The sequence below is a fragment of the Rhagoletis pomonella genome, unplaced genomic scaffold (genome assembly GCF_013731165.1).
Source record: "Rhagoletis pomonella isolate Grant_MI unplaced genomic scaffold, Rhpom_1.0 Rhpom_scaffold_00008, whole genome shotgun sequence".
Lineage (NCBI taxonomy): Eukaryota > Metazoa > Arthropoda > Insecta > Diptera > Tephritidae > Rhagoletis > Rhagoletis pomonella.
In genome coordinates this window covers 42,576,792-42,591,095 of record NW_023458562.1, presented here as the reverse complement: position 1 = coordinate 42,591,095, position 14,304 = coordinate 42,576,792, and the positions used below count along the sequence as shown (strand labels likewise).

Here is a 14,304-nt window from a genome sequence, read left to right as displayed (position 1 = left end):
CAGAAATACACTCGGAAGTTTGCCTGCCGAGGGACGACCGCTGTTAAGAAAAAACCTTTTTCTATATTTTTTTGCGATGTTACTTTGACCAGGGCTTGAACCCAGGTGCTGATGAGTGAAAGCGCGCACTGCATGAACCAAAAATACAAGATCACGTAAGAACGCGACGTTGTATTTGTAACTGGTTTTGAGAAAAAAGTTTGCGAAAGCGGGTTCGTCAGCTGAGCTTTTGTTTACATCACAAGCACCACTATTTTACACTTATTCAAGTAAAGAAGAGTTAATTCAACATGACAACACATTTTAAAGCATTTTGTTGCATCATTTTACCTAAATTGTGCGTTTAAAGTGGCTGACAATAATTTTGGCTAATTTTGGTTTTCGTTGTTTTGTTTGCTTTGTTTACTTTTCGCTCGTTTTCCAGTGAAACAAGATGGCGTAGAACCCGCTAAAAAAATCTACTTTTTTCACTCTCTTGTTCTTACGTGATCTTGTGTCTTTCGTTCATGCGCGCACTGCTTACCACTACACCACAGCGGCCGATAAATATATACTGCTTTAATAATACCCAGAGCATAACTTTTTCTCTTGTGCTTTTTTACAAAATTGTATAATTATTTTATTACATGGGACTCTGTAAATGGACCTTGCGCTAAATTCACAACATGAAACTTACTTAAAGTAAAATTATATCACAAAACATTTTAATTCGGACTTCATAAAAATTACTAGAACCTCTATTTGTGTGAAAAATAAATGAAGGTTCAAGCAGGTTGGATGCTTGTAGGTCAAATAGCTTCATGCATGCGCGCGCACATGTTCGTCGTGTGTGGCTAGTGTTAGCCTCCACTGTTCACTTATAGAATTTCGGGGACTAAAATTTTGCGTAGCAATTGTCATAATACCACTGCTAGAACAGGTTGATTATGTATTCAGAAATTGCACATTTAGGTAGAGCTGCCAGATATCTCTGTTGCCAAACCGGGACACTTTAGGGAGGGCCTCTCGCTCCCGTCCCTTTCTTTTATACATGCGAAAGGATGTAGTGAAATTTTATTTTGACAGACAAAAACAAAAACATAAAAACATGAGATCATGAGATCATTACTACGTACAAAACAAAACAACTTATCACAACTAAAGGACAGAGAATTTTTCACAATGCAAGAACCTTTTTTTATTCTTTATAAAAATGCAGTTTATACTAAATATATGAAAAAACATAAAAATAAAATTGTTAAACTTTTTACTAAGCTCGGGAAAATTCAATAAATTTGCATAAAAATTTGCAACATTCTAATCAGACTTTTTATACAAATTTTTAAAATGAAGTTTTGCAGCCCATTAAATTTTAGGTGATTTTTGGTATTGTTTTTACTGAGAGTTTCTTCCATACAAACTATGTTCGATAATTCTTTTTATATGGAAGACACTGTCAACAAAAAAAATAAATGCTAAAATCAACGAAATTTGCTGGCAACTTCAGACTTGCACTTTATTAATTGGCTCAAAAGCCACATTTTCAAAATGTTTCTAAAAGATCTGATTAAAAATTGTGATCAGATGAAAGAGCCTCCGAGCCAATAATTTTGTACGGCACTGTACTTATAAGTGCTTTCATGAAAGAAAAAAATTTAAGTACAAGATAACATTGAAATATCAGTCATATATTTCGTTACTGTGAACTTGTTTCAAAACTTCTGTCTTTTCCTTAATATAATTGTAAATCTCTGTGCACGCCATTTTCAATGTATTTAGGTACATATACTAATCATCAACTATTGCTTGTGCAAAGTTCAACTATCTCGAAATGTGACTATTTCACAAATGAAACCGGTGCACTGAGAGAAAGAAGTTTAGAATTAAAAAAGCGTGCTGAATTAAAAAAAAAAACGCATATGAAAGAGCACCAACCCAACTCGTAATTCGTTTAAGTATAAAATTTTAGTATTAAGTATAGAAATATTTATTCCAAATACGCCCAAATTAAAATGAAGCGATTTGCAATTACCGATTGTTTTTCACAATTAAGTTAAAAAATATTTAAATTCCATGCTGGTTGTAATGGGAATTGAACCCTGACGCTCTGGAAATTAGCAAATTGTGGCAACCATCTTCGCGCACTCAGCTACAGCCAGACATGTAAATGTGCATTTAAATGTTGAGTTTGAGTCAACACCACGCGTGCGTGTTATGAAAGTATTATTTTTAAATACGAACATTTTTAAACGATAATCAAATAGAAAATATTCATGTTTACTATGCGTTATTTCCTTCAGTGAATTCATAACATTTTTCTGAATATTACAACGCTTTTTTATCTTAGTGTAGTGATTTTTGAACTTTTATTCAAATTTGTGCAATCAAATCAAAAACCGGGACACTAAAACGAAACCCGGGCCATTTTAAGGTTGGACCGGGACATTGGGACAAATAGTCTAAAACCGGGACATTTCCGGGAAAAGCGGGACGTCTGGCAGCCCTACATTTAGGGCCAATTTCAAATGAATATTTAAATGGCACTTAAGTTTAATTTTGGATTGTTTTTTAAATGCCATTTAGCTTTTGTTGGCTTCAGATCAACTTTTTTTAAATATGCCAAACAATTGGTAGCACTGCTGCTTGTTCCTTGAAATTGTTTGCTTGTTTGTTTACATTTTGTGCTGGGAATAGGTGGGATTGATTAAACAACCTACCAATTAATCTTAGTTGTTTGGTACAAACACAGGGTTACATATCTCATATTTAAAAGCCAATATTGGCCATTTATGTGCAGATTAAATGTATGATCTGAAAATTAATAGTGGAAGTTAATCAACAATCTCTGCTTTAGTAGGCCATCTGAAATTGGGCCAATGCATACATTGAGATTTTACTACATTTAAAATTACAAAACTTATAAAACCCTAAAAAATGTTTTACAGATTTAAAGGAAAAATTTGTTTCGCCGGCTGAAACACGCAATAAATGGCGTTAATACGTTGCTGCTTCGAGCCAGTTGAGCTGCCAGAATTTTTCGACACATTTGTACAGAAATGCACCGATCCAACATGTAAGTTTCCATTGATCAATATAAACGCAAAGCTATTATAAATTTATAAGAATTCTCATATACTAGGGGAGGCTCGAAAGGTTTTGAGCCTAAAGCTGCCTTTACATGAAACGATTTTTGACAGGCGATAATCGCCTGCAAAAATTGACTTGCTGTCTACTTTGAGGCAAGCGATTTTTGAATCACCATTTACAGAGGCGATTTTTCCAGAGCAATGTTGAATCGCCTGGAAAATTTTCTCATATAAAGGCAGCTTAAGATATTAAAATATCTGATAGAAATTTATAAAGATTTAATTTTTCTATCACTCAGAAAAAGGTGTAGTTATAATTACCAAGATTTAGTTATAGTGACCAAGTGGCATAGTTGGATATGGCGAAATATATATCCAGTTCACGAAAGTCTGCCATTTTCTTGAGACTTATAGTTGGGACAAATGTATATTTGTTAACAATTACAAAACAACTACCTTGAGTGGACAATATTCAGCCCTATTCTGCATTTCGATTACGTTCCCGCATTCCGCTCCGCTGGAATCGAACTAAGGTATTCTGCGTTACGATCGAAACGAAAGAAGAAGAGGAAGAGATAAAACATCTTTCGAAATCAGCAGTTTGCCTAGGAATGTGTGAAATCGAAACAAAACAAAGAAATATTTGCCACCAAACTATAGCAGCTTATGAAGTTAAAGTTTGTAAATATTTTAAAATAACTAAATATACCTAGCATCACTGTAATTTAAAAATAAAATTTAAGTGGATACATAATTATAAGAATGAAATCCATAGCCGCGGCGTTATTGCTTGAAGAGAAGAACGAGATTGCTGATGCGGAAGTTGAAAGGCGGAGATTTAGGGACATGTTTGATCTTTTTCAGATGAGTGAAGAGTCATAAGGAATTCATCTTGAACTGTATTACTCATCGCTTAGAGTCAGTGAAATTATAAACGTTGTTTGAGCACTCCACAACATTTGCATTTACTACAGAGTGGAAGATTTGAACGCAAATTAATCCCATTTTGAAAGCCGTCAGGGGGAGGGGAAGAACAAAGCTTATCTTTCCATAGCAAATCGAATTCGAGACAACATACGCACCTCTTTTTAAAAAGTTAGTAAAAACGAGTGCAATAATAAAAGCATATTTTTAATGTAACTTCACATTTTATGTATGTATGTATCTATGTGCATACTTCTATTAATTTTATATAAAAAGAATAAATTGCATTCAGTGCATTTCACAGTCTTTTTTATAGATAATGTAAACAAAAACGCCTGGACTTCCACTTTGAAAACGTCGCGCAATATCCTTTTTGGTTACCATTATTTGAGCCAATTTTTCGTATTGCCCGTATTACCACTCGCGAAAACATAGAAATCGAGAAAATTCATTTATGATGACTTTTACAATCATGCACAGTATATTTTGCTTACATTTTTTATAAAATTTTATTATTTAAACCCACGAAAATAACAATTGAAACGTTCTCCGTCAACAAATTTGCAACTTAGAAAAACGGAACTACGATCGAAATGTAGAATAGGTATCATCGTAAATTTCGAAGATTGATCGAAAGGAAACGGAATGCAGAATACCAAAGTTGCCAAACGGAGAAAATTTCGATTCGAGTCGAAATGCAGAATAGGGCTGACGACTTTTTCTGTGTGCATCATATATTCCGCCGAATAGTAGCAGCTCTATTTACAAATCTCACATGGATAATGTCGTATCTCTTAGTTCCAGAATTGGCGATCATCATCTATGTGTGTTAGGTGATTTCAACTTGAGCTCTGTATTATGGCGTAAACTGAACAACTCATTATGGCTAACCCCTCTAAGCGCATCAGACGAAAGTGATCTGTATTTGATAGATAGTCTCTTAAGTATTGGATTATTACAAGTTAACAGTTATTTTAACAAGCTAAATCGTCTTTTAGATTTGATATTCTTAAGCAGTAATTTAAACTATCAGTTAACTGAGTGCAACTCGCCTATATCCGTAGGCAATGTCAACCACATTCCTCTGGTGTTAAGTCTACATTCCTATGAATTTTATACTGCTCCAGTTGATGGTCTCAAGCCGACGTTAAATTATAATCTGTGCGACTTTGATCATTTGAACTTAGTTTTAACGGGTCATAACTGGACTGACCTTCTCGCAAATTTAGACATTTCAAGTGCTTTTAAAACTTTTAAATCTTATGTCTATGAGTTGTGCTTAGATCTCATTCCTACTTTTCCCAGGAAGGCCTACACTTTGCCCTGGTCTACAAAAGAACTAAAGTATTTAAAAAATCGGAAAAACAAATTCTATAAGAAATACAAGGCTTCGAACTCGTCTGCTTACTACGATCTATACAAATTTTAACTTCAAGAGTTTAATTATCTTGACAAATATCTCTATAAAAAGTATATAAGTAATCAGGAAGCTAACATCAAAAATAATCCTAAGACGTTTCGGAGCTATATTAAGTACAAGAAAGCTACATCGAATATACCTTCATCGGTTTTCCATAAAGAAAAGCTCGCGAATACCCCTGAAGAGGCGGCAAATCTATTTACTGAGTATTTTTGCTCAAACTTTGTGACCGAGTTGGACTATGACAGCAGTTCCATCCGCAGTTGTGTCTCCGACTCTGTCCTATCATTTGGGTCGGTCACTCTGTCATCGGAAGACGTTGAAAAGGGTATTCAGTCTTTGAAAATCTCGAAACAAATGGATCTTGACGGCTTATCCGCCATTATTTTTAAAAAATGTCCCTTTCTAATCGAACCCTTAACGATAATTTTTAGTAAGTCTCTGTCCAATGGGGAGTTTATTAATGATTGGAAAAGGCTTCTATAACCCCAATTTTTAAAAGTGGCAATAAGAATGATGTTAGCAATTATCGACCGATTTCCAAATTGTCCACTGTCTCTAAAATCTTCGAATGCGTCATCAAAGCAAAGTTGTCATTCTCAGTCCGTAGCTTGATATGCCCAAACCAACATGGATTCGTCAGTGGCCGGTCAACTGTATGCAGTTTTTACTGCAGACTGCTTTGCAGCCTTTCAGGATGGAGATCAGGTTGATGCAATCTATGCTGACTTCTCTAAAGCCTTCGATAGGGTTTCCCATAAAATCTTAGTGGCTAAATTATCGGATATGGGCTTCCACTCCACTTTTTTGCAGTGGATTCGGTAGTGCGTAGTTGCCTTTGACAACGTACCTTCGCAACCATTCGTCGCGCAGTCAGGCGTCCCCCAGGGTAGTATACTGGGGCCTTTGCTATTGACGTTATTTATTAATGATGTCAGCTCCTGCTTCCAAACTTCAAAATTCCTTTTGTACGCCGACGACCTTAAAATCTACGATTAGAAACTTGCATGACTCCTGCGCACTACAACTTAAGCTTGATAAGCTTTACTCGTGGTGCACCCGGAATCGGCTTTTTCTGAATGTAAAAAAGTGTTTTCATTCCACATTCACTAGAAAATATAGCCCGTTACTAACTAGTTAAAAAATTTCTGGCTCAACCCTTGATCATGTTACAGACTTCAAAAATCTTGGTATATATTTTGATTCCAAACTTCGATTTACTATCCACGTCAACTATGTTGTTTTGAAATCGTACGCTACGCTTGCTTTTGTAAGACGTAACTGTTCATATTTCTCGGATCCATACACGCTCAAGATGCTATATACTTCATTAGTAAGATCTAGGATTGATTACGCAGCCTTCATCTGGAGACCGTATCACGTAACTCAAATTAACCGTATAGAGCGAATCCAAAAAATATTTATTAAGTTTGCACTCCGTTCTTTAAACTTTACTGATCCTATACCTCCTTACGAATCCCGTTGTCAACTTTTATCCCTGAAAACTTTACAGTCCAGATCTTCCTTTCTCTCTTGCAGCTTGGTGTATAACTTGATAAATTATACAGTTGGCTGCCCTGCGCTACTGGAGCAACTAAACTTCTTTATTCCTGCGCGGAATCTCCGACACGTCGCTCTGTTTTACACTGAGTTTCCTAAATTTGACTACCTTAAATTTGCTCCCATGCCAAGAACTCTATCTGAATTAAATAATATTCCTAACTTGGACTTCTCCCTGTCGTCTGGAGCTGTCCGGAGCCTACTGTATAATTTTTTTAACTAATTACTTTAACTAGTTCCTAATCAATTCCTTTCTGTAGTCAGTAAGAAATTAATTGTTTCGTATGACTTATAACAAATAAATAAAATAGGCTTTTTTACATCCAAGTACATAATAACAAATATTTGAACAGGAAACAACTCAGTTTTTGCTTTTATATTAAAATAATAATAGTTGCGTTCCAGATGCTTCACGATTTGCAGGATTTGCAGGAAAAGTTGTAATCCCCATTAATAAACCTTTGAATCGTGGTCACCTGGAACGACTTCCTGTAAAAACCTACAAATCGTGAAGCATCTGGAATGAAACTAATGATGTTGCAGCCACGAAGTTTTCGTGCAAATGAAAATGTAGCTGTCAAACTACCAAATTGCCGGCAATAGATGGTAAGATATAAGCTCTGATATATATTGCTGTTGTAGAGCAATGAGCGATCTCTATATGCTATTTATATTCTAACATATGTATCATGATATAAACTTTATCCAGTTATGCCTGGGTTATAATGGAAGTAACGGAACGAAGTGAACTGTAACTTAATTATCTTTTGTATGGTGAATGCAAATGGTTATAATGCACGTAACGTAACGTAAAAGGGAACAATCTAAAATCAATAGATCCTTACGAATTCGCCGAGATTTGTTACGATTCGCCCCGTCCATTATAACCAATGCATTAGGAAGTACCGCGGCGAAAATCTAAATTCGCCATCAACCAAGGCGAATTTATACAAGGTGGTGTTCAAGGCCAATTTATAAAAGGTGGTGTTGTCCAATCTGCTGATTTTTTCTTCTTTCCTTCGCCCTACATGTATTTTGTTTTTGCTTTTACTGATTTGACAGCATGCCCCTGAATACCAAAAACAAAATACATATAAACTTTGAGGCGAATTGAGATTTGACATTTTGCCCCTGATACAAAATACATGTGGTTGTTGTTTGTTGTATTCTTGCTACCACCTGGTATAAATTCGCCTTGGTGGTGTTGATGGCGAATTTAGATTTTCGGTGCGGTACTTCCTAATGTCAAAATTATGTATTTGTTGTAATATGAATTGCCTGGTTTACAACAAACACATAATTTTGACTAGTACTACGTTTATACGTCTTATTTGCAGAAACGCGTACAAAATAATAAATTAACTTCATTTTAATAACATTTGCACAAAAAATTTATTGAAAATCGCTTAAAAATCACTGAAATAAACCACTGACAAAATACACATAAAGAAAGAAGCAAAACAGAAATAGCAAACTTCAAAATTACGAACGTCACACACTTTTTTCTCAATTGCTATTACAAATGGCTGCTTCTCAACCGGTCAGATCTGTTCTAATTGGTTCATGTGCAAGAATGATAGAATACAAGATTGCGCCGTGCTGGGCGTTGACATTTGTGTACCACAAGTAAACAAAGAATAGAGCGAAAAGAAGAACGAGTTGAAACTGCCAAAGCAGTTCACTATACAGCGAAAAACGTGTTTTAATTTTGCTAAATGCCAAAATATTGCATTTTTCACCTAATTTATTAGAGAACAGTGAACATTTTTGTGCACTCCATTGCTTTGCAATTAAGGCTGCTGCGGAAAACTGCAGCAGCATCTCTGCGGGATTGATTAGTTAACTTGCTAATGGAGGCTGCGTGGAGCAGAAACAAATCATTGAAATGCTTTTAATATAATAATAGAGAAACATTTCGGGAACTGCTTTGCCGTGCCTTATGTACACAAAATGCAGAGATTCGTCCCAGCGCTACACTTGCATCTACGCTTCTTGCATCTTGGCGGCTGTCGCAATTTAACACACAGCACTTCATTGTATTAGTTTTTACGCAGTCTTCAACTCAAAAATCGCTCACAAATTGGAAATTAACACAATTTAAACTGATTTTTCACTTATAATTCAAATTTCTCTTTCGCTGATTTGTAAACAAAGGTGTATTTACAAGTTACCACAACTGTCAAAATCGGCAAAACCAAAGTAGCGGTACAACTGACGGCGCCACCTTTGTTCGCTGAACCGTGGTTCATGTGTACAGTGTACATTAATGTATACAATTGTACACAAAAGTCGATATATCGAAAAGATTCATCGATATATCGATATATATCGGAAGGTCCAAAACATCGGTTTTATTCGATGCATCGAAAAGCAAACATCGATGTTTCTGATGCATCGACATTTTTTCCGCATACCTAGAATAAAGTATATTACGGGTTTGGAACTATTTGTGGTATTTTCGATTTGATAATTATTGGATTCAATTTTTAAGTTTGTTTGTTGTAAACGAACACAGTTTTCAATAGAGATTGTAGTGAAAAAACATGTCTGGTAGGTGATTAAATTCTTGCTTCAGGGTTCTCCTTATCTTAAATATGTGTACAATAATCGCGATAAGGTTTTGACAAGGCTGATTATGACAATGGCAATAATAGCCGTCTCAAATATTCACTATTTGTCTTTTAACTTATCCGTTATTAGCCTCAGACGCATCGATTTAATTTATACGTTACCCGCATACTTGTTTGCTACTGAACGTCCATCAAAGTCCATTCAAATGTTCAGTTATCGCTGTTTACGTATAATATTTCCGCAACCTTCGGAGAATTCTTCAATTTGTTCGTGCTCATTTCACGGCTGCGTTTTTTGCTTTGTCCCTTTAGGTTGCTGCGGCTGTTGCTCGGCGCTTCGTCCGCGCTACAAACGACTGGTGGATAATATTTTTCCCGTAAATCCCGAAGATGGTCTTGTCAAATCCAACATGGAGAAGCTAACATTCTATTCGTTAAGCTCACCAGATAAGCTAGATCGAATTGGTGAATATCTTTATCAGAAAGCAAGCAAAGACATAAATCGCAAGCGTTATAAGTAGGTATTTTATCCCAATGAAGAGTATTAAAAAATTTCAATATTTCTGCTTAAATAGATTTGTAGAAATTGCTATGGAGGCGATGGATTTACTTCTGCAAGCGTGTCATGCACAAACAACGTTGAACTTATTTGTGGAATCATTTTTGCGTATGGTACAGAAATTACTGGAGGATACCAATCCTAATCTGCAAATAATGGCAACAAATTCGGTAAGACAATCATTCAACTAATTTGGTGCAAAAATAACTATCGGAGTCCGCTTTGCATAAAACTTATTTTTTTAACTTTTCATTTTGAAAAGAACCTGGAGGAACAACATAGCGATATGTTAAACTAAGAGTTCCGGCCATTAACTCTAACATTTCAACATTAAGAAAATAATAATTTTATTCCTAATTAATTGTTTTTAATTATTCTGTGCTAAGATGTGCGAGATGTGCTAAATCTTAGATTGCGTTCACAGCTTCCCCAGATCATATTTGCATTAGAAATAAAGAAACAGAAACAGTTAGGGTATTGAGCTCTCCCTCGACAGTCTCGTCTACGTTACCGGAACGACAGTCGATCTACGTAACAGGGACGTCCCAGGTTCATATCTGGCCAAGGACTGTCAGTCCAGCATCATTCCCCAAATAAGCTGAAGAATTTGTATACTATTACAACAACCACCCATACAAAAAATTACAAATGATGGACAAAAATTGCGAGGATATAATGCTATGGTGGAATGCTTATTTAATTTGATGCTTTCTGAGCGCATTAAGATACACACTATATCCCAAAAAATGTTTAGATAATTAATTCTTTAATATTATGTTTTACGATTTTCCTTTTTCAGTTTGTAAAGTTTGCAAATATAAATGAGGACACACCATCGTACCATCGTCGCTATGACTTCTTTATATCAAAGTTTTCGGCCATGTGTCACGGTAACCATGACAATATCGAACTGCGAGATAGTATACGTTTAGCTGGTATTAAGGGACTGCAAGGTGTAATACGAAAGACCGTTTCCGATGACTTGGTAGAGAATATTTGGGACAAGGTGCATATGGAAAAAATTGTACCATCGCTGTTGTTCAACATGCAGGTGAGCCCTGCAATCTTAATGAAGTGCATGTTTCTTTTGTATTTTGCTTAAATTCCTCGTTTAATAAGAATCCCATTTTCTTAATTTTGGAAAATTAATGCCGCTGAAAAGTTTTGCGTGAACGTTTTGTTTGTGAAGAAAAATTTAATAGCGGTAACAAATGTTTTCATTACAATTATAATAATTTAGATTTTTAATAGATATGTGTACCGTTTTACATAATTTATTGAAATATGTATTCGATTTTCATATACTGTTCTTGCAAATATGTATATATGTATATACATACAGTCAACCAATAAAGTTTAGGTACAGCGAATTTTTTACAATACGGGCAACTATTTTTTAAATATAAATTATGCAAAATTTCATTCAAACATTGCACTTTTTATTACGCTCTCTAGAAAAAAGTTGAGTATGTAGTTTTTTAGCCCATTCAATTTTAGTATAATAAAATGCAAGTATGGGGAAGCTAGGACTTACCATTGATTTTTGGGAAATTTTTTTGGTGAAGATGTCGCACATTTTTTCCATATAAAAAAAATTATCAAACATTATTTTATATGTAGAAAATGAGCGACACCTTCAACATTGCTAAAAATCAATAGTAAGTCCTAGCTACCTCAAACTGCACTTTATTATACTAAAATTGAATGGGCTAAAAAACTGTATACTCAACTTTTTTCTAGAGAGCGTAAATAAAAAGTGCAATATTTAAATGACATTTTGCAGAATTTTCTTTAATTTTGCAGAAGGTTTGGAACTCCGATTTTCGAGTTTTTTGTTGTAGAATTAACCACATTTTTATAAAAAATTATCAAAAAATTAAATATTTAAAAAATAGTTGCCCGTATTGTAAAAAATTCGCTGTACCTAAACTTTATTATTGACTGTTATATGTATATGTATCTTTCAAAATAATGGTCTAAGATTTTGTAAATTTGGCAGTCGGGTAATTTAACACCTGTGGAAGATGCTACACATGTTACACCACCAGTTCTGGCCGAAGAAGTATTACGCGAATTGGTTGGGCGCGCATCTTTTGGTCACATTCGAAGTGTACTCAAACCACTACTTACGTATGTAAATGCATGAATCCTTCTTATGTTAACTAAAGTATTTTCTTTTCTGTACAGCCATCTAGACCGACATGAGTTATGGGTCCCAAATACTTTCGCTATACACACATTTCGAATTGTGATGATTTCCATACAGCCGCAGTACTCATACACAGTAGTAGAGACGCTGATGCAACACTTGGACAACAATTTCAAATCCTCACCGAAAACACGCACTTCACTGGCTGTAGTGCTCTCTAAGATAATCGCTATTGCCGCTGGCGAAAGTGTTGGCCCTTCTGCATTAGATATTATTAATAATTTGCTTACCCATTTGCGTACCAGCGTTAGCACAACGACCGAAATTACCACCGAAGAATCTCAGTACCAAGAAGCACTCATAAATGCACTCGGTGAATTTGCAAATCATCATCCAGACTACCAGAAAATAGAAATAATGCTGTTTATTATGAATACGGTGCCAGATCTTTCGAAGAAAAGCAAAGGCGATCAAATGCTTCAGAATATACTTTTAAAATCGCTCCTGAAGGTGGGTACCCAGTACAGCACGGTTTCATTCGAAAAGGCGTTTCCAGCTTCATTTCTACAACCCTTACTGAAGATGGCACGTGCACCGCATGATCCAACGCGTGTTATCGTCATGCAGATCTTCCAGGCGCTACTTGATCGTCACCAAAACGAAAAGGTGCTTAGTCACGTGACTGTCAAGACTTACCCGGCATTGTCACAAGAGCCACCATCGCGTTCTGATATAATTTTCACGCATAAATACGGTGCTAATATAATGCAGGCACTAATCGATAGCATGGCTCTATCTGATCGAGTTGAATCGCTTATATCCAGCTATAATACAGCAGCTTTACTTATAGTCGAAATGGCGTGCGGAGAGACCGTACAAGAATTTTTGTTATTCATTCTCGGGTGTGTATGATGAAGTATTATCTAAGAGTTGCAATCGTAAACTATTTATTCGACTTTTTAGTGATATTCATCCTCATTGCGAGAGTCGTGTCGAATGCAGTAGTTTTTTCGAGAGTCGAATCCTTTCGAAAATTTCACGTCATTGTCTAAAATTACCACTCGACTAGTGTATTAAAACGGAAAAACTTGGCAGCGCTGTATGGTTTTCGACGATTTTCGTCGTTTACTTATTTCAGCGCGACAGTAGACAATGCCAATGTTGTCGAGTCGTACAATGTAGCCCAACTTACGACTTACGCAATGAGGCTGATAATACTTCAACAAGGCATAGGATTGTTGTGCATTATATTCCATATACTAAGAGCTCTGATCCAATACTTTTCGTGAAACATCCTGTAAAACTGTCAAACAGCAAAATTACTCTCTGAAGTGAGAGTAAAAAGTGAGTAACAACAAAAAGTACGGGAACAAAAAAAAAAATTTTCCTGTAAAAACGTCCACCAGTGATTGCTTGACACTTTTCATGATTTTATTAGAAGAAAAAGTTCGGGTAAAATCTTGCAACTTCATTCTCTTCACAACTCTCCAAAAGTCGCTCTCATTTACAGGATTTTGGAGTACGGGAACATTTTTCCTGCAACATCCTGCAAGTTCGTGTAAAATCCTGTAAGTTCATGAAGTACTGGATCAAAGCTAATGTATGCTCGACAATTTGTTTTGTATAGAAGTAAATGCCTAGCACCGTCAGCAAAAAAAATATTTAAAATCAACGCTATTTTCTAGCGAATAGAAATTTGCACTTTATCATACTAAAATTTGATGGGCTATAAAACTGAATAAAAATTTTAAAAAGTTTGGTTGTGATAGTTAAGAGAGTGTCTACTTACACACGCCACGGTAAAAACTAGTAAGGGTTATAATCCCTAAGCGCGGCCGAAGGCCGCCTACGCATGAAGAATAGTTAAAGTGTGTTAAATTTTTGTTTGAAGTTTGAAATATGGGTTCATGTGGTGCTTATTATGTAATGTGCTAGACTTTATAAAAAAATATAAACATCAAATGAACAAAAGAAAAATAGCGAAAACTGGTCAAAATCACTTAACTTAATCAGCTGGCCCCAACGGTACAAACATACATATCGACGTTTAAAGTACA

The 14,304-nt window shown here is 35.5% G+C and overlaps 1 protein-coding gene across 6 annotated transcripts in view; it reads left to right on the top strand.

Annotated features, from left to right (window-relative positions):
• Positions 1-14,304, top strand: part of LOC118744892 (protein EFR3 homolog cmp44E) — a 55,602-nt gene that overhangs the window by 36,699 nt on the left and 4,599 nt on the right. For 2 of the 6 annotated variants that reach the window (XM_036478312.1, XM_036478311.1), the window contains exons 2-6: positions 9,852-10,056; positions 10,115-10,268; positions 10,898-11,149; positions 12,098-12,228; positions 12,286-13,149. In XM_036478312.1, coding sequence (XP_036334205.1) covers positions 9,950-10,056; positions 10,115-10,268; positions 10,898-11,149; positions 12,098-12,228; positions 12,286-13,149 — 1,508 coding nt within the window. In that variant the 5' untranslated portion in view covers positions 9,852-9,949. Of the gene's footprint in view, positions 1-2,924; positions 3,053-9,359; positions 9,524-9,851; positions 10,057-10,114; positions 10,269-10,897; positions 11,150-12,097; positions 12,229-12,285; positions 13,150-14,304 lie in introns of those variants that run through there. The other 4 variants (XM_036478308.1, XM_036478307.1, XM_036478309.1 and 1 more) reach the window with 4 other exon arrangements.